A 20423-nucleotide genomic window follows, 5' to 3' on the forward strand; every position below is an offset into this window, starting at 1 on the left:
TCCTCAAACTTGTGAATCATGCGCTGACAGAGTCTAGTTTTAAAACTTTCTTTTTGTTACCATGAATTTGTTTAGTTTCTTTGTTAATAAGCACAAAGATACACAATGGATTATCTGTACTGTGCCTATCATGGGTATCGAAACCTGGTTTTTAGCGTTATCAACTTTCAGACTCGCCGTTGAGCCACTGGGGGTGGGGTGGATGAGAAGTTACCACGAAAGTACTAAATACCAGAAACGTTGAACAGATCACAAAAAAGTTCACTGCAATACAGTCGCGAAGCGTGAAGGAAATGTACAAAGTCTAAAATACTGTAATTGCCATTTTTAACTTAAACAAGTGAATGAGTCACTTTTAAGTAGTTGATACCGCCAGTGTCCAGTCATTCTAAAAATAACAAAAGTCAGTGAACTCAAGAAAATTTCATTCTGCCATCCAAATTGAAGAGTATTCTGTAGCGGTTGTTAATGTTCGCTATAAGAACACGAGATATAAATGCCTGACGTCGTTATACGTCTCCACAAACACATACGACGAGTAACATCCTCTTTGTAGTTTACGTCTTCTTTTTCTCAAGTGTAAGATTAGTATATAATTTCTGGACAAACCCGCACATAATAATTCTGGTCTAATCATAATTATATAAGATAATAACACTCGTTTACAGCATACTTCCTTTCCCTTCAATAAACTCAGCTGTACCCAAAGGAGAAACAAAGCAATACATTTTTTATTCCATATCTAACATCCCCCGGCAACAACTTCCTCCACATATGGCTAGTCATATAAAGTATTACTGCTAATTGTGTTTTTTTACAAAAGTTTTATATGATTCTTTTTAATCCATTGTTACTTATATAGCTTTAATTATTATTATTAATTAAACCATCCAAAATAGAAGCCAAAAGTTTGTTTCTTAAAATTTAAAGCAAAAAACGCTGTAAATATAACCCACATTTCCTGTTTAAACACACACAAGAGATATAATTCTAAAAAAAAACCACATTCCTGTATAAACACCTACAATAATATCACTGTTTAGATAAAACCAAATATTCCCTGTTAAAACACCAACAATAACTATCACTGTTTAAATAAAACCCACAACCCCTGTTTAAACACCTACGAGGACTATCACTGTTTAAATAAGACCCACATTTCCTGTTTAAACACCTACTAGAACTATCATTGTTTAAATAGAACTCACATTTGCTGTTTAAACACCTACGAGAACTAGCACTGTTTAAATAAAACCCACATTTCCTGTTTAAACACCTACGAGGAGTATCACTGTTTAAATACAACCCACATTTCCTGTTTAAACACCTACAAGAACTATCACTGTTTAAATACGACCCACATTTCCTGTTTAAACACCTACAAGAACTATCATTGTTTAAATAAAACCCACATTTCCTGTTTAAACACCTACGAAGACTATCACTGTTTAAATAAGACCCACATTCTTTGTTTAAACACCTGCAAGAACTATCACTGTATTGTTAATTTTAAAGTTGTATTCTAATGTTTTGAAATATACATACATATATATATATATACACATATACATATAAAATAAGATGATTATTTAGTACGAAATATAGAGTCGACTCCTGTAAATATGGTTCAATGTGTATTGTTGAAATGCCTAAGATATTCTCTTAACAATACACTAAAAAGTCGACTTTTGTCAATATGGTTAAATGGGTATTGTTTAATTACCGAAAGGTAATCTTCTAACACACAAGCTTTGGTCAGTAAATACAACTACTGTTTTCAGACCGATATTGTGTTAAGCCATAAGATCTTCAATCTCTGAGTAATAGCTTCGAGTGCCTTCTTTAATGATTGCAGATCTCTTATCATCTTACTGATATATGAAAGTTAAAGTATTGGCTTAATTCAATAACCATTTACTTTACGTAAATGACTTATGTTGACTCCCTTGATAACCAACCAACCATTTTTTTAGTATGTACTAGTCTTGTATTTGATAAACATCCTGGCTTCAATTAACACATGAAACATTACAAAGGAATGTGTCAAAATTGTAAAGAATAACTATTAAATATATTTATATTACGGTCCAATATTTTGATTTCTTTCTCCAAAATAATACAAAATACTGAATATTTAATTTCTCTGAATGTACCGAATAACACATATTTTAATAAGAACACTACTGTAATAAGTAAATAACATATATATTAATAAGAACACTACTGTAATAAGTAAATAACACATATTTTAATAAGATCACCATTGTAATACGTAAATAACACATATTTTAATAAGAACACTACTGTAATAAGTAAATAACACATATTTTGATAAGAACACCACTGTAATAAGTAAATAACACATATTTTAATAAGAACACCACTGTAATAAATGCCCCCCAGTGGCACAGCGGTAAGTCTGCGGAATTACAACGCTAGAATCGGGGTTTCGATACCAGTGGTGGGCAGAGCACAGATAGCCCATTGTGTAGCTTTGTGCTTAATTTCAAATAAACAATAAACTGTAATAAGTAAATAACACATATTTTAATAAAAAACACTACTGTAATAAATAAATAGTTTCTTACTCTTACGAGATGTAAAACGTATTTTATCACTTATTCATTTTATTACAGAAAAAAGCATGTGTTTAAGTAGAAGTAGCACTAAACTTGCATCTTTGGAGATGACTTTCTATATGTCAGAGGAAGAGGGAAAAGAAACATTTATCTTAACGATCTGCTCTTAATTTTCGATCCTGAGTGACGTGTACGTGACTAGGTAACGATAGTTTTCTGTATATTCTACTATTCTAATATCTCTTAAGATCTGCGCTCGCTGCAAACCAGAGGAAGAGTGTCTTCGAGAAATAATTTTATTGTATATATCGATTGAAACCGAAATTTTCATCAAAACCTTGTCTCTAACGGAACAGGAGTCACGCCCACAAATGTAATAAGTCTTAACACATGAATGTAATAAAGGATCATTCCTCAAATGCAATAAATTAGCTTTCAGTCACACAATATTTCAAACATATGTATCGGAATTTTCTTTGAATTTCACGACAAGCCCTCTTAAGCGAAGAAGGACTATCTTTAGCTATACAAGTATTTTCTGACAGTTGTCAGAAGAGTTTTTTTTTTCTTTTCTTTCCCGAGGCCCCCCAGTGGCACAGCGGTATGTCTGCGGACTTACAACACTAGAAACCGGGTTTCGATACCCGTGTTAGGCAGAGCACAGATGTGTAGCTTTGTGCATAATTAAAAACAAGCAAACAATCTTTCCTGAGTTGATGCACATGATCTACTCAAAAGCTCGCCTGATACCAGGGGCGCGTGAGCCTGTTCGTCAACAACAGCAAGTTTCTAAAATTACATCCTTTCTAAACGTCAAAGAATATTTATATGTTGTTTACAGCAAAGCGAATAATATGACATATAAATATTTTGTTTCTGTATAGGCCCCTCAAATACATTTGTTTTTAAATGAAGGCTCAAAACTGGTGCGTAGCTATTGTTTTAAAGAATTAAATAACAGTGGCACAAAATCTATATATTTTGTGTTTCGAAAGCGCAAGATCCCCAACAGTTGCTTCTCGAGCAGTGCTTGCGCTCGAGTGTTTCTTTGTTTGTGCCCCCCCCCTCTATTGGCACAGCGGTATGTCTGCGGACTTATAACACTAGAAACCGGGTTTCGATACCCGTGGTGGGCAGAGCACAGATAGCCCATTGTGTAGCTTTGTGCTTAACTTCAAACAAACAAACTTTCTTTGTTTGTTTTTGTTAAAAAATTACGTTTTTAAGAGATTTTTATAGGTACTTATTCTTGGCAGCAAATGTACATATTTCATTCTCGTTCATGGTGCACACAGAATAGGATGCTGTTTTCGTTACGAATTCTGTAACCTGGTTCTTCTTATTTGCGCAAAGTTACTCAAGGGTTTTTTTGCGCTAGCCTTCCTTAATTTCGAAGTGATAGACTAGAAGGAAGGCAGCTATATGCACTCCACCAACAGCATGGAATCGAATCTCGGATTTTAACGTTGTGTGTTAGTAAACTTACCACTGACCCACCAGGAGATAATAATGAAGAGAAATTGTTTTTTGTTCAAATTCGCCCAAGACTACTCGAGTGCTATCTGCATTACCCGTCCGTGATTTTGAAGTGATTAATTAGAGGTTAGACAGCTAATCAACATTACCCATCGCCAACTTGTGGTTTGCTCTAATCGAATAGCAGGATTTGACCATCAAAAGTACGGAGCGCATAGTTTTGTTTGTGTGGTAATGGAGCGTGAATTTCGGATACTCGGATCTAACGTTCGGCATGCCAACTACTGGGCCACGCTTTGTCCATGTAAACTGGGATAAAATTAGTGTAGAATGGAACTGGATTTCCCAACCTGAAAGGTGCTTTATGCGCATAGGTTAAATGACCAGGTCAGAGACCCCTAGGGTTCAAATATAACCATCCCTAAATTTGAACCAGAAAATCTCAGCTAACTAACAGCATCCGCCACAAGGGCTTTGCTCGGTTCGGCTCTTTGAACCGAATACAAGGATTGACTGTTACTTTTATAATGTGGCCGCATCTGAAAGCATCATTTTTCATACCTTGGAGCCTATGATCCTGAGCCCGACACGATAACCATTAGGCTATGTCCAGGCTTGGATGACGGATAATGATAAACACTTATTTAAAGAAACGTTTTAATATCTAAAACACTTTATAATAGCAAGAGAATTGACATAATCGTATAAGAAACTTATAATACACAAATATTAGCAGCAGTTCAATCTATCTATCATTGTTTCTTTTGATTCGTCTTTAAACAAATATTTTCAAAAGACTTCCACCCATTTTAAGATATATATTGTTTTAAATAACATGTATTTTCTTAACATTAACGAATAATGTTACACTCGAACAAGTTTCACTCCAATATTTGTGTAATCAATATAATTGGAAAAGAAGGAATGGCTAAAGTTTCTTGAAATAGAACAGCGGCGTAAAGCTTTGATTTGAAATATAGAGAATAGCTTTCATATTTTTTAAAAGTTTTAGCTAAAAAATGCCTTTTATTTCAACAGATATATGTTTGTCTAAGACTAGATAACCTTATTTGTATTATTTGGGTGTATATGGGCGTAAAAGCCATGTACTACATACACCCTAAATAAGGGATCGAGCGTCCATCTATCTGTTATTACAGTTGCTTCTGTTCCGACTTAAATGTGTTTGCATGGAATAAATGGGCGGGATGAGGAGTTTATCTGAGGTTCATACAATCACATTATTAATATTTGTTTCTCAAATACTTGCGTTTTTTCATTAATGTCTTTTAGTAAGTAAGGGTGCATGGTCAAATATACAGCGTCTCCGCACGAAATGTTGAATATAATTTAAGGAAAATCAATAGTCTCCACCTCTCATAAGAATCAAGGCGTGCTAAGAATCAAACAGTTCCGTCTAAAGATAGGAACTCAATCGTTCTGACGGTAAAGCGAACACATCCAGATAGTGCAGCTATTTTCTGCGAGTGACGATGAACTGCGCTGTCCTCTGAAAGTTTTCAAGGAGGAAATTATTTCTGAAGGTTTTAGGTTTCCAATGGTTGAGTTTAATCTGGTTTATTGCTTTAGTCTTAAAAGCACTAATGACTTCTAAATTAAGTAATTTTTTTTTGGAGGGGTGGAAGGGAGGGGTGATGCAACGAGTTAATAAAGGCACTTATTTCATTCCACATTAATTGAAAATATACAATTACACCCGATGTTTCGACAGTGTGCACCGGTTGTTATTTTCTAGGGGATGTTAAAGCCTCTTCACATTATGATTGATGTAAGTGGTAACCGACCTAAAAAGTAACTTAAATTAATATGACATGGGATCAGTTGTTCAAAAAAGGGGAACGAAATGAATTGATATACTTAACGTTCATTGAAATACATTAATTAAGCGTAAAAGCAATTTATTCAGTTTATTAAAAAATTTCTCGTCTCATTTTTTTATCTTTATCTTCTTCCTGTATTTAAGTGAATTACGTAGTTGTTAATCTACGAAAAAATGCAAAAAAAACAAGAAACATTTCCTAAATAATGGCATACGATCACACACATTGGCCCGGCATGGCCAAGTGGTTAGGGAGCTCGACTCGCAATATGTGGGTCTTGGGTTCGAATCCCCGTCACACCAAACATGCTCGCCCTTTCAGCCGTGGGGCGTTATACTGTGACGGTCAATCCCACTATTCGTTAGTAAAAAAGTAGCCCAAGAGTTGGCGGTGGGTGGTGATGACTATCTGCCTTCCCTCTAGTCTTACACTGCTAAATTAGGGACGGCTAGCGCAGATAGCCCTCGTGTAGCTTTGCGCGAGATCCATAACAAACAAACGATCACACACACTAAAACAAGGAAAGATAAAATTAAGCTTTCTGCACTCAACTAAAATCTATATAAATCTATAGTAGAGACAGCTGATATGGATATTAAAATTTTTATTTAAAAACACAAAACAAGTAATGTTTCGACGACCTTAGATCATCGTTATGTTAATAATGAGATTTGAAAAAGTGAACAGTCACTTTTTAAATCTCATTCTTAACCTGATTGGCGAAAGATCTCGTCGGTACTGGATGTGGCAGAAAAAGAATGTGGTTGATAGACAAGAGATCTTCAAGTTGCGAGTTCTAATTTCGTCACCGAACATATTCGCCCCTTTCATCTATGGGGCGTTATAATGTGACGGTCAATCCCACTTTTCGTAAGATGCACATGACAACGATTGATATCCGACTGTTACAACCTTTCACCTAAACGCTTCTGGGGCTGGTAATTAACCATAATGGGAACATAGTTTTTACATCACCCCTAGGTTTACCCTGATCACTTTTCCCAAGTTGATCATATTTAGAGATATTTTGATCACAAACCTAAAATTCAAAGATATTTTTAGTCCAAGCCGATGGGTTTCTAATATGATTTTAATTAGGGATTTTGCACTGATTAGCACGAAATTATTCTTTATTGATTCAATGCTTTAAAATAGGTATTTTAAAACTTCATATGCTTGGAATACAAACACATGAACAACATTTGAGGTACCTTCATACTCACGTGTTTTTTACAACAAAAACTTCAATCTCAGTAGAAATTCAAAACCTCATAGGAGTTGCCGTGAAAAAAGAAAATTTTGAGTCCGCTGTATATTGAAAACTAGCATTATATTATGTCTATATTTATATGAAAAGTTAATACACTTGAACAATCCCAAACAAAGTTTTCTAGAAAATTTTAATCTAAATTAATAAAACATATACATAATGCGAAATCGGTAACCTGTTTCTTAAGTGAAGAGAAAAAAATTATGTAGAACAAAATTTGGCCAAACGAAATTAGGAATACTTCATCAAAGAATACAGGTCTGTTGGTTATCTAGTCTTTCCATAAGAGTACGCTAAGGACGTTTTTTTATAGATAAAATATATATTGAATTCACTAGGAAGATAGCTAGTTTAACAACAAATGGTAAGATTGACTATTACATTATAATGCTCTTATGGCCGAAAAAGACAATCATGTTCGAAAATGGGTTTCGATTCTGCGACCTGCAGATTGCGAATCGAGCCATTCCAGACCATCTTGGTAATACAAGTCATATTCTAACAATGAATACTTCACCTGCATAATTTGGCCCGATTTTTTTATCATCAAACCCTAGTGAGAAGAAATAGAATTCAGCTTACCTGTTTTTCTCTCGTTATTTAACAAGCTAATAGAGGGTTAATCGCACGTTATCCGAATGAGTTCAAAGCGAGTGGACGAAGGACCATAAAAATCCTTTCCGAAGAGAATTATTCATAGAGCAAAGATACTTAACATGTAAAACCAAAGGATAAAGTGTTTCGAAAACGGATCTTTTGAATGTTTTTTTTTTATGTAAACGAGAAAACGCACAATCTTTTGGATAGCAGTGACCTCCAAAGCCACACCTTTACCTAATTTGTAGCAAAGCTCTCATTCATAAAACTAAGGCTATGGATAAGAAACTAATCTGGAGAAGCTGGGCGCATATCCCTCGGTTCCATTAACAGTAGAGTAAACAATGATTTGAAATTGACATAGGCTCAAACGTGAAAAATTCTAAAGATTCCAACCACACTTCGATATCTATGGCTATTTTCATAAAAAGAAAGAAAAAGACAGAGGAGGAAACTGAAATCGCAGCAAACCCATTGAACCACACATGTCAAGTCTCCCAGTGAGAAGACTAACATCGCAACAAACCAACTAGACCACACATATCAAATCCCCCAATGAGGAAACTGATATTGCAACAAACCCATTGTACTACTCATATCAAGTCTCCAAATGAAGAACCTGGCATCGCAACAAACCCATTGGACCACACATGTCAAGTCCCCAATATAGCTCCAATTGGCCGTCCAGTGGCACAGCGGTATGTCTTCAGACTTACAACGTTAGAATACGGGTTTCGATTCCCGTAATGGGCAGAGCACAGATAGTCCATTGTGTTGCTTTGTGCTTAGCTACAAACGAAAGAAAAAGCTCCAACTGACATTTGTAGTTCTAGCCTATTTAAATGTCTTTTTGAAAGTTAATGCCCACCTTATCATGTAAAAAGTTATCAGGATCTTTATTCTGATACAAATCCGAGAGGCTTGTAACAATGTAAATTCCAGTTTCAAGCATTAGTGATGACATGGTAGCCTCGACTCGCAATCTGAGAGTCACGGGTTTGAAACCCCGTCACCGAACACGCTCGCCCTTTCAGCTGTAGGGCCATTATGATATGATGGTCAAGCCCACTGTTTTTTGGTAAAATACTAGCCCAAGAGTTGGCGGTGGATGATGCTGACTAGCTTCTTTTCCTATAGTGTATCAATGCTAAATTAGGGACGGCTAGCGCAGATAGCCCTCGAGTAGCTTTGCGCGAAATTCAAACCAAACCAAACCAAACCAAGCAGTAGCGCGTAACTACAATCATCAAACCGAGTACACTCGATGGAGGAAGTTGTTCCAAGGGCGACACATGATCTGGAACATCATTTTCATAAAGTGTCATTAACCTCAGCACTTCTAATTGTTTACCTATGTCCAAAACAAAAAACGGAAGTAGACAGTTTGCAGTTGTATGATTGTTATCCATTGCTTTACAGTTTATATGTCGGGAAGTAACTATTGCTTTACAGTTTATATGACGGGAAGTAACTATATTTATTAAAGGACTGTTGTTCCTACTTTTGAAACATATTATACTATAATAACAGCGTCATCCATATACATTCGAGTCATCGTTAACGGTCGGTTGTCATGGAAACAACCTTATCTCGGCGCCAGGTGGTATGGTTGAAGTGAAGAGGGATGGTTAATGTGCAGAGTAGACAACTAGGCACCGCTATAGTCGTTGGCTCAGATATATAATCATGCATATTCTCACATCTTTCCGCACTATGTATCCACTTGATTTTCGGGAAAGAAAGGTTGGAGATTTTGTTTGCTGCAGTTCACAAAGGCGTTTTATTTTACAGCTAATAAACATGACAAAGTATATACTAGCAAGGCTTAACACGTGAGTTAAAGTGTAATTCTAACCACTATGGTGAAATACAATATCGCTTTCACCGAGAGACATTTCATGGGTAGGAGTTTACAATTAAATTATAGGGTATTGCTTGTTCATTCGATCACCATACTGGGATGGAGAACAGCACACCCTGACTTCGTTGCTAGTAAGCAGAATTCGAATCCGTGCGGTACCACAAAAAAATTACCTACATTCTAAGTTGTGAGTGCTTTATAAGAATAACAATTAATCGCTTAGCGTAGGTGGCTGCCTTCCATCTGGTCAGTAGCTCAAAATAGCTTCAGTATTTTTGTAATAAATAGAGAATACAAACAAAAAACTTCACTTGCAAAATGATTAAGAGAACACACACAAACAGGTATATATTTAAAACTGGTCAACATATCTATTACACCCATATATGTACTCAATATGCTGCTACACATATATGACAAAATGTTTTTGCCACACACGCCAAATGCTCATGCACTTATGTCTTTTCCGTGATATGCACTTATAAGTGCAAATTATAGCAAGAACAATAAAGGACATCTCTCCGTTGCCCTTTGTCCTCCGGTTGGACAGCGTTAAATTTACGGTCTTACACAACAGATAATTCAATGTAGCGTTGCTCTAAAAGAAACAAACAAACTGTCGCCATATACACTTTGTATTGTACACAACATCTGGGCCGGGAATCACTCAAGTTTCATTAACGCATTAAAACAGGAAGTTATATATCTCTGTCACAGAAATCTAATCTGTTCCTAACCCTCCTACGAGTGGACACTACAGACTCGTTAGATAATAGGAAGAGCTGGAGCATTACATTGTCAAACGTCGCAGAAACCTCGGCATGTGTCAAACTGGACTTGTGACGTCTCTAAACAAATTATTTTTCTACAAAAGTCTCAGACACAAGGAATAGACTTTCGAATCAAATAAACTTGTAAACGTCTAGTTTAGAGCTTATATAAAGCCAATAACTTTGTAAATGTCTAGTCTAGAGCTTATAAGGTCAATAAACTTGTAAACGTCTAGTTTAGAGCTTATATAAAGCCAAGAATTTTGTAAATGTCTAGTCTAGAGCTTATAAAGCCAGTAACTTTGTAAATGTTTAGTCTAGAGCTTATAAGGTCAATAAACTTGTAAACGTCTAGTTTAGAGCTTATATAAAGCCAATAACTTTGTAAATGTCTAGTCTAGAGCTTATAAGGTCAATAAACTTGTAAACGTCTAGTTTAGAGCTTATAAAGCCAGTAACTTTGTAAATGTCTAGTCTAGAGCTTATAAGGTCAATAAACTTGTAAACGTCTAACTCAGAGCTTATATAAAGCCAGTAACTTTGTAAATGTCTGGTCTAGAGCTTATAAAGCCAGTAACTTTGTAAATGTCTAGTCTAGAGTTTATAAGGTCAATAAACTTGTAAACGTCTAATTTAGAGCTTATATAAAGCCAGTAACTTTGTAAATTTCTAGTTTAGAGCTTATAAAGCCAATAAACTTGTAAACGTCTGGTCTCGAGCTTATAAAGCTTGTAAACGTCTGGTCTAGACCTTATATTACACAATAAGAGACAGTACCACAATACTGAATGTCTTGTGATGACTTTTTTTACAGGAGAATGGGTCAAAATCATGTCTGTATTCCCAAGTATTCTAAAATCTACTCTTTAGTAGCATTGATTATCACAGTTTCTTGTAATAGATAAATTACTACTGAATACAAATCAAATGTATGATTTTAAGGTTAAGATTAAAGGAAATGAAAAAATACGATTCACTCAGAAGTTTGGGACTTGCTTGAAATGTATACCCAATATAAAAGACGAATTTCCTGGCTTGTTTTATTTCTTATTCAATTTTTATTTTTAGATAAAACAAAAGATATTTTGAAACTTTTCAGATGTTAATAATAATATATCACATAAATTATTCGAAACATAGAAAGGCCCATCTAGTGTTACTAAATAAACCTACTTCACTGCCTTGTTAAATATGGCAGGTGGAAAAATGGAAGCAGAACACCACAGAATTTATGATACGTCAATTACAGAACGAGAAGACATCATAAAATGTCTTATGGGTTATCATGGAATTCAAGGAAGTACCAACAAATAAAATTTTTAAAGTGGGAAATATAGGCAATCCTATCAAGTTGGAGAGTATTTACATCCACAGAAACCTAATATTGGGTAGATGCTTTTGGGGAGACTTACAGAAACAGTATTATCAGAAGTTAAGTCGCCTCCAGCTCGCATCTTGGTTGGCTAAATTCAAAGTACGAGAAATACTTTGTTTGGTTTCAAAAATCCATTTAATTGTAACTTAAATCACGTTTAAACGTAATCACTTCAGATGTAATGAATTATAATACCATTTAGTACGCGCACGATCTTTTAAAAGCTAACTGTACTCTTTGTATATGGGCTTGGTCATTTTGACCAACCTTGTAAAGTTGTATCCACCACGTAAATATGAAACCGTATATACTATAACTCTGATTTTACTCAGTGCATTTTTGCGGAATTTGGCAAGCTATTAGAAAAACATCATAAGTCTATGTACATAAAAAATCAGATATTTTAATAAAGTATTTTTACTAAAGATCTGTCTCTGAATTTACGAATGCAAAGTCATTTTCATGTTAAAGAATAAAAATACATTCTTCATCTCAAAATTTTCATATTTCATTTGCATAGCTTCTATAAACCTCCTTGATTAATATCAAAAGTTTTGATTCAGTAAAACTTTACATCTGATCTGTTATTTTCTCTACCCTAACACTAACTACATACGGGCTCAGTCCATTTGAATAAGAGGGAATACGACTAATTTTTAAGGACTTTGATGTCTCACAAATTATTTTTATAAGTTCAAATATGTAATTTAGAATATAAATATTGTCATGCACAAAAAATAAGATGTCCTAGAACTATTACAATTTAATTGGTTTTCTAACTAAGTTATAAATGAATTAAATAATTCAAACAGCTAGTCCACCAGAGCTCAAACACTGGCAAACAATGAAACTGATAGAGAATTTTTCAAAACTGTCCAAATAAATTACAATATTCTCTTTCTATTGGTTTGGAATAATCCAATAGCAACTATCAGAAAGAACTAGTGGTATGTTTGAAAGACGGGATGTGATATGTCGGTCGTAGTGTGTAAATTCAACTTTATTTCACATATCTCAATGAAACAAGAAGGTTAGAGGCTATAAGTTTACATTTTACCTCGGAAATATGTATACTATAAGTTTGTAATTCGGGGGAAACTTAAAAGATCATATAGGTCTAAAAGAACATCTCGAATGGGCAACTTGGAGAGAAGAACTTAAAAGAACATCTCAAATGGGCAACTTGGAGAGAAGAACTTAAAAGAACATCTCAAATGGGCAACTTGGAGAGAAGAACTTAAAAGAACATCTCAAATGGGCAACTTGGAGAGAAGAACTTAAAAGAACATCTCAAATGGGCAACTTGGAGAGAACTGCCACGTGATACAAAATAATGAAGTCTGATAATTTATTTAAATATTTCCTTTAGAAATTAAGAGACTAAAATTTAAATAATAGAAAAAATTCAAGTATAAACTAGGTTTATATGCCAAGTTTACTGAAATATGTTGATAATAAAGTTGTTTAATTAAATTTTGAATGTAACACTGTAAAAGGTCGTGACATTTTGAACTCTACCCGGGCACTTTAAATGGATTGCATTCTAATACCATCTAATATGTATACATGTTATTTTAAAAGCGAAATATTTGGTAATGACGCCAATATCTGTTCACTCTTTTACTGTTTTCTATTTTAACGATTCGGTATGTTACACATGTTATTCAAATCTTCACGTCGTTTATTAGACAATAGTTTGTACCATATTTGTAGATAGGATTAGTTGAGAAAACGCCTCGAAAAAGTAAAGAAAACAATTCATGTAAGGATTCAATAATAAAAGAGAATATATACTTGAGGATTTATTAGCCCCAGTGGCTCAGCGGCAAGTCTTAAAGCTTATAACGCTAAAACGCGGGTTTCAATACCCGTAGTGGGCATAGTACAGATAGCCCATTGTGTAGCTTTGTGCTTAAGAATAAACAGGAACAGAAAATTTCTTAGAGAATGCAAAAGGAAGAATAAGTGATGGAATCATGAACAAAAGTTGTTGTAAAAAAACAACAAATATTAAATATTTTTTTGGAAGAGACTCGGACAAAGAAAAACAACAACAAAAAAAAACAGATTCTCGGTAAGAAACTAGAATCTCCAGAAAAGAGTAATTGAAAATAAAAAACCACTCTGCCATTATATTACATGGTTTAAGCAAAAATAAATGCGATCTTCTAAAGAATAAAAAATTAGCATTTTGGAGAAGTTTAACAGCCGAAAACATAGGTAAATTATGTAATAATGCAATTCAATGGAATCCCCCATTAATACTTTTCAATAAAGAAACATTGTGGATATACAAGACTGTTTAGTGTAAGAGTTATTACTTAGTTCATTTAGTGATCTAATATTTAATGATTATTTAGTTTTCGTAACAAGAGTGTTAAAGTTAATTATCTTAAAGGTGATAGTTATATCAAATTTCGTTACATAACTCGGTAAGAGTCGTACGTTTTGTGTGTAGTTCAATTGCTGTAACTTGACGTCACATTACTCAAACCTTCTATATTTTTCTCGTTGCCTTTACTGAGTTTTGTTACATAATAGCGTCTCGTAGTTTGAGAAACTTCTAGGCCTCAGTTGGGCAACACACACACACACACACACATATATATATAGGCGACCAAGTGAACGCAGGATAAGAGAAGTTCAGTCAAAAAAAAAAAGTGAAGTTAGACTGCGTGATTGTTAGTTTAGCCTAAACGGGCAATATTTTAAAATGAGTTTAACAGAGATAAGAAGAAGAATTTGTCTTGTCAAAGGGTGTTCTAGAGTAATTGAACCCGCCTGTGTGGACTTTGACGAAAAGAATACAATTATTTAAAATTCTTGATACAACTGTGGTAGCTTACAGGGTAACGTAAGTGAATCTATCGCAGATTGTGCAATAAGAAACAGAGAAAAATAATACGTTTTGACAATTGGATTCTAAAGTAACTGAACTAGCCTGTGTGGAATTTTGACAAGAAAAGAGAATTATTTAAAGCTCTGGATACGATTGTGGTAACCAATAATATAAAGAATTCTTGTGCATACATTTCACTTGTTTTGAATATATATTTTAAAACAAATAGGTTGTGAACTGTCCGTTTATTGTTCGAATTTATCGCCAAAAAGTCACAGACACCTACTGTAAAAGGCCTCTGTTCATATAAAGCTTGACAAAAACGAGTTAGAAAAAGACTAGGAGAGGATAGGTTGAGAATTGAAAGTAAAGTTCGGGAAATTAGAATGAAAAATCAAATGGCGAAATTTGTAAAAATGTGAAATGTATTTAACGAAAAGACAGAAAATAAGACATTTTTGAGGCATTGGCGATATATTGGAATGACACGAGTAAAATGGAAGAGAGAAGTAGTAAAAAAATGGAGACAAAACGAAATATGGTTTACAGAACAATTAGAGAAAGATAAAAAAGATCTAGAGAGAGGAAGAAAAATTGAAAGGAGAATTGTTATAAATGGAGGGAAACATTCTCAAGATGAGAATGTAGTTTTTGCTACACTTCAAACAAACAAAAAACGGTGAAGAAAATGAAAGATACAAATAAAACTAGATGGAATCCAGTAGGACATAAAAATGAAAGATTGACACAGAGAAAAGTTAATAGGAAGGAGAACATGTGGCATGAAGAAAGACAGAGATTTTATGAAAAATCCATTACTTGAAGAAAAAAAATGATAGTTAAAAATATCTTTCTATAACCAGGTTTAGTTGTAGTTAAACTCAAAGATACATAAAGTGCTACCTATGCTCTGCCTACCACAGGTATCGAAACCCGGTTTTTAGTATCGCAAGCCTGTAACTTGATAATAAGACTCAGTAAGTAACTTTTGAATATTATTAATTTAACATAAAATATTTGGAAGTAAAAGAAATCTGATTAGTAACAAAATGATTAACGTTTACTCACATAAATAAGCCCAATAAAATACAACTGACAGATGATATGTATGAATTTACTAGGAAATTAAGATTTTAAAGAATATTTTTTCCAGTGTTTCTAATAAATGTGAATCCATAGTAAAAGGAAAATCAGGTTTAGATACAATAAAAGAAATAAGTCTTGAACTACAGGTAATTGGTCAAGAAAGTAATTAAGTATTATTGAAAACAAAACATGAATGTATCCATATTTGAAAACCTCCTCATATTTCGGATGTCAGGTTTTTACGTATGTGTGGGTAGGATTCTTTACAGTAGGTGTGTGTGTGACTTGTTGGTAATAAATTTATATATTTCTAAGTGTTGTTATTGTGAATAAATTATGTTTTTGTTGTTGAACCATGACTGTAGCGGCGTGTTCAATTTAGACCATTACATTCTACTCTGTTATTACAATACTATCTGCGATTATTACACTTTAAAAGTCGCTACTATACATTCTTTGTAGCTAAGCTTACAAACACAGTCTAGATGTATCTCGCTAACTTTGTCTTACTTTTATTAACTTACTTTAACGCTCGCACTATATACGCTAAATAATACTCTCGAATTAAATTTAAAATGTACAGTGGTGTATATCTGACATCGGGAAAACTGATTGTAGGAGGTAATCGAAAAATTACAGAACATTTAAGTGACTTTTTGGACCATACTATTAAGACTTTTTTCTTATCTCATATTCCGAGTGTTATTAGGTATGGTTTTGGATTTGCTGAAAAAACTGCCATAAAATTACACGAAAATAAGACTTTTATTTTATTTTTTCTTTGATTTAGTAACTCTATATCCAAGTATTAAACATGATTATGGACTTAAAGATGTCGATTTTTTTATCAGTACGAAGAATGAATAAATCCCAGTTTTAGTAAAGTTTTATTTTAAGAGGATTAGATCTAGACTTAATAATTGTTTTTCTTTTTGCTTCTTTACTCATGAGGAAAACTTTTTCCAACAAGTCTGTTACAGCAATGGGTACAAATGTTACTAATACAAATATCACTATGGAATTTTTTGAAGTACCATTATTTAAAATATTACTTAATTATTTTGAAGAGAATCTTGTAGTTTACGTAAAAAGATATGGAAATGGTTTCTAGACAAGTGTTTTGTGGTATGACAAGATATCCAAGATCTTAATATATTTGTTGGGATTTCTTATTTGATAAATTTGTTTGTTTGTTAGTTTGTAGTTAAGCACAAAGCTACACAATGGGCTATCTGTGCTCTGCCCACCACGGGTATGGAAACCCGATTTATAGCGTTGTAAGTCCTCAGACATACCGCTGTGCCACTGGGGAGCTATTTGATAAATAAGAGATTGAGTTTAGCTTCGAAAAAAAAAGGAAATAACTTATCCTTTTTTGCAAACTCACATCAGTATGTAGATAATTTTTGTATTCATCCCAAACAAATAAAACTAAATGTTCCAATAAATCTTGCGAGCAGACTATAGGTATTTAATTTCCAAAGAAAAATTTAACCAAGGGAATTATAAAGAAGATAGAAAATTGAACAGTTTAAGTATTGTGGTGTTTAGCTGGAAGTTGAAGGCCCAACATATCATAAGTTTTAGTTATTTTAGTTAGGTTCGTGTAGCTTGGTCTTGCGAACAAATTATATGACAGACAAACTGTTTCTACAAAGAGCACCAACTGTGACTAACATTATATTTACAAACAGGTTTTTAGCTGCAAGCTGGTGAGATATGGAAAAACGAAAGTTAGGCCTAAACAATGCCAATAAGAGGTCGTTCACCAGACATTTCTATGAAAATTCACTTACACAGAACACAGTAAAGGTATACATATTTTTAGTAGTGACAGTTTGTTCGCACGTAAGTCCTGCGTTCGAGGGCGACGTCATCTCTTTTTCACAGAGTAATAACGATAGAATATTTCTCATTAAAGTAAATACTGATGGCATTACAGATCAATATGAATACACCTAATTGAGGCTTATCTAGTTTGATCCTATGCGTTTCCAAGTATCGTGTTACCATTTAGGGTTAATTATGACAAGTCATTATTTTAGAGTATTTTGGACGCCTCCTACATTAGTACAATGGGTGTTTATCTGTCTGTAAGTATCTATCTATCTATATGTATATATACATATATATTTCTATCGTTATAGTGAAAATTTAACCTAGATTTTAAAATTACAGTTTTTTAAACTATAAACATTATAATGTGTTCAAACAATTACAGTCTTCCGGTGGGACAGCCGTAAATTTACGCAACTTACAACGTTAAAATCAGAGGTCCGATTCCTCGAGGTGGACATGGTAGATAACCCAATATGGCCTTGCTCTTAAACAAAAAATAATAATAATAAATCACAATAGAATTATTTGTATACTTGTTCGTTTTGAGAAAAACAACAACACATGTCTGAAACTTCTTGACGACGAAGTGTAAATTATCACGTACGAATGAGTATAATTGTATGGAACGAGTATTGATTAACAACAAATACAAAAACAAAACATACAATTTATTTCTGTAGTAAGAAAATATATAAAGAAAACAAATATCACCTGTCATAGGTAAAAAAAAAGAGAGGATTTTCTCCAGAATAACTTAAAGTTTTATCTTTTGGGATATCGTGTAAAAATCGTGCCTAATGTCTCTAATGTTTTCATGAAGCGTTTACCTATCTTTACATGGCATAGATGACCGATGTAACTGTAAGAGACAGTGGGGCATGATTTTTTTACGCTATTCAAAATCATACCCAACTAGAATTTGTAAGCGTCATTCAATAGATCAGTCTTATCAGCCACGAGGCCTTGAAATGTATATATGTATGGGTACACACTTGACTTTCGTCACAGTAGTCCAGTAAAATGGCTACGATATTGTTCAGTAGAATGAAATATAATATGAAACTGCTGTTTGTATTATAAGGGTTCTACATTTCCGCAAGTTCTGATCAGAGATTTAAAATATTTGATTTAACCTTTTTTATCAACCCAAAATTGGTAAACACGTTTTCATAATATCACCACTCTTCCCACAAAATAACTTCTGACGACAATCAGGCTGTATAGATCAAAGCCGAAAATGAAGCGAATTCTGTGTAACAAACAGATTAGAAGTATTGATCAATTAATGAAGCGAATTATGTGTAACAAACTGATTAGAAGTATTGATCGATTAATGAAGTGAATTATGTGTAACAAACTGATTAGAAGTATTGATCAATTAATGAAGCGAATTATGTGTAACAAACTGATTAGAAGTACTGATCGATTAATGAAGCGAATTATGTGTAACAAACTGATTAGAAGTATTGATCGATTAATGAAGTGAATTATGTGTAACAAACTGATTAGAAGTATTGATCGATTAATGAAGCGAATTATGTGTAACAAACTGATTAGAAGTATTGATCGATTAATGAAGTGAATTATGTGTAACAAACTGATTAGAAGTATTGATCGATTAATGAAGTGAATTATGTGTAACAAACTGATTAGAAGTACTGATCGATTAATGAAGCGAATTCTGTGTAACATATTGACCAAAATTATTGATCAATTTAGGATAAAAATTTGACATAAATTACTTTATTTTAAAAACTTATGTAATTTCTTTTATTCATACACCACTCCACGCATGTTTATGTAACATCTCTACGAATCTAACGTACTGTATGGAATATATATATATATATATATACATATACACAAATATATATATATATTATTGCCTTCTGTACATCTAACACTATAAGAAAAACCACTGGCTGAAGAGTAGTTTTAAAGCTGCGAAAGCGCTACTAACCAATTACAAACCAGAATAAAATCAAACGCTAATTCAAACCTGGTGACGCTTTGAATATTTATGTATATGTAAATAAAAATAGTAAACACTAACGATTAAATATATATATTGAAAGACCACCATCTAACTAGGAAAGCCGAGAAAATTTCTGTTATCTTAAACACGTTTCGCATTTTACAAGGAGGAAAAACTTAAGAAATTTCTCTCACCTTGAAATTCTGTGAGACCAACTTTCCCGTTTGCTGACGCAGCTTGGACGAGGCTCCATACAATGACGAGGTTAAGGACAGTTCGTTCAATAACCAGTTCTCCAGTGAAATAAAGGTAAGATGTCTTACTTTGCATTGTTGGTGTTTTGTCTTTTTATATATGTATAACTAGGTTTAACGTTTTGAAGCACTAATCTTATTGAATGGTCTTGATACTTCTGTTTTCGTTCAAAGTGCCTGCAAGCCTAGCACGTGTTGAAAAGTCAGAGGAATTGTGCTAGTTTTGCGTGGCACTGTACCTGGGTGTTGATTCTCCCGTCTTCTTGCTATCACTACGGTCTCGATGCTACTGATGCATGACTCACGCGTCCTAGACAAGCGTTCACTTGGCGCCAGGTTCTCCTGTAGTCGTCTGCTAACAACTATAACGTGAGCTTGTATAATCTCAAAACCAGACTCTTCCAATAATATATCCCAAGGGAGCGTCTGTCTCTTTATTTATCAATACATCAGCGATAGTTGTTTGTAAGAGACAATCCACCTAGTCTGAAGTGATTTGTGGCAGATGGTATATGAGACGAACGCAATTTCTCCAATGGAGACTACTTTGAGACTATTTATAATACAGAGTACTTTGAGTCTATTTTCAATCAGAGCTTTTGAAAACATGTTAAACATTTTATTATATCATTCTACAGAGTCATATGTGGATTATATCATT

The 20423-nt window shown here is 33.7% G+C and overlaps 1 protein-coding gene across 2 annotated transcripts in view; it reads right to left on the reverse strand.

Moving 5' to 3' along the window:
* LOC111087033 (multiple epidermal growth factor-like domains protein 9) overlaps positions 1–20118 on the reverse strand; it is a 64503-nt gene extending 44385 nt beyond the window's left edge. For both annotated transcript variants that reach the window (XM_022392189.1, XM_022392188.1), the window contains exon 1: positions 19703–20118. In XM_022392189.1, coding sequence (XP_022247897.1) covers positions 19703–19838 — 136 coding nt within the window. In that variant the 5' untranslated portion in view covers positions 19839–20118. The remainder of the gene's footprint in view (positions 1–19702) is intronic.
* Between the last annotated feature and the right edge of the window lie 305 nt (positions 20119–20423).

The sequence above is a fragment of the Limulus polyphemus genome, unplaced genomic scaffold (genome assembly GCF_000517525.1).
Source record: "Limulus polyphemus unplaced genomic scaffold, Limulus_polyphemus-2.1.2 Scaffold1658, whole genome shotgun sequence".
Classification (NCBI taxonomy): Eukaryota; Metazoa; Arthropoda; class Merostomata; order Xiphosura; family Limulidae; genus Limulus; species Limulus polyphemus.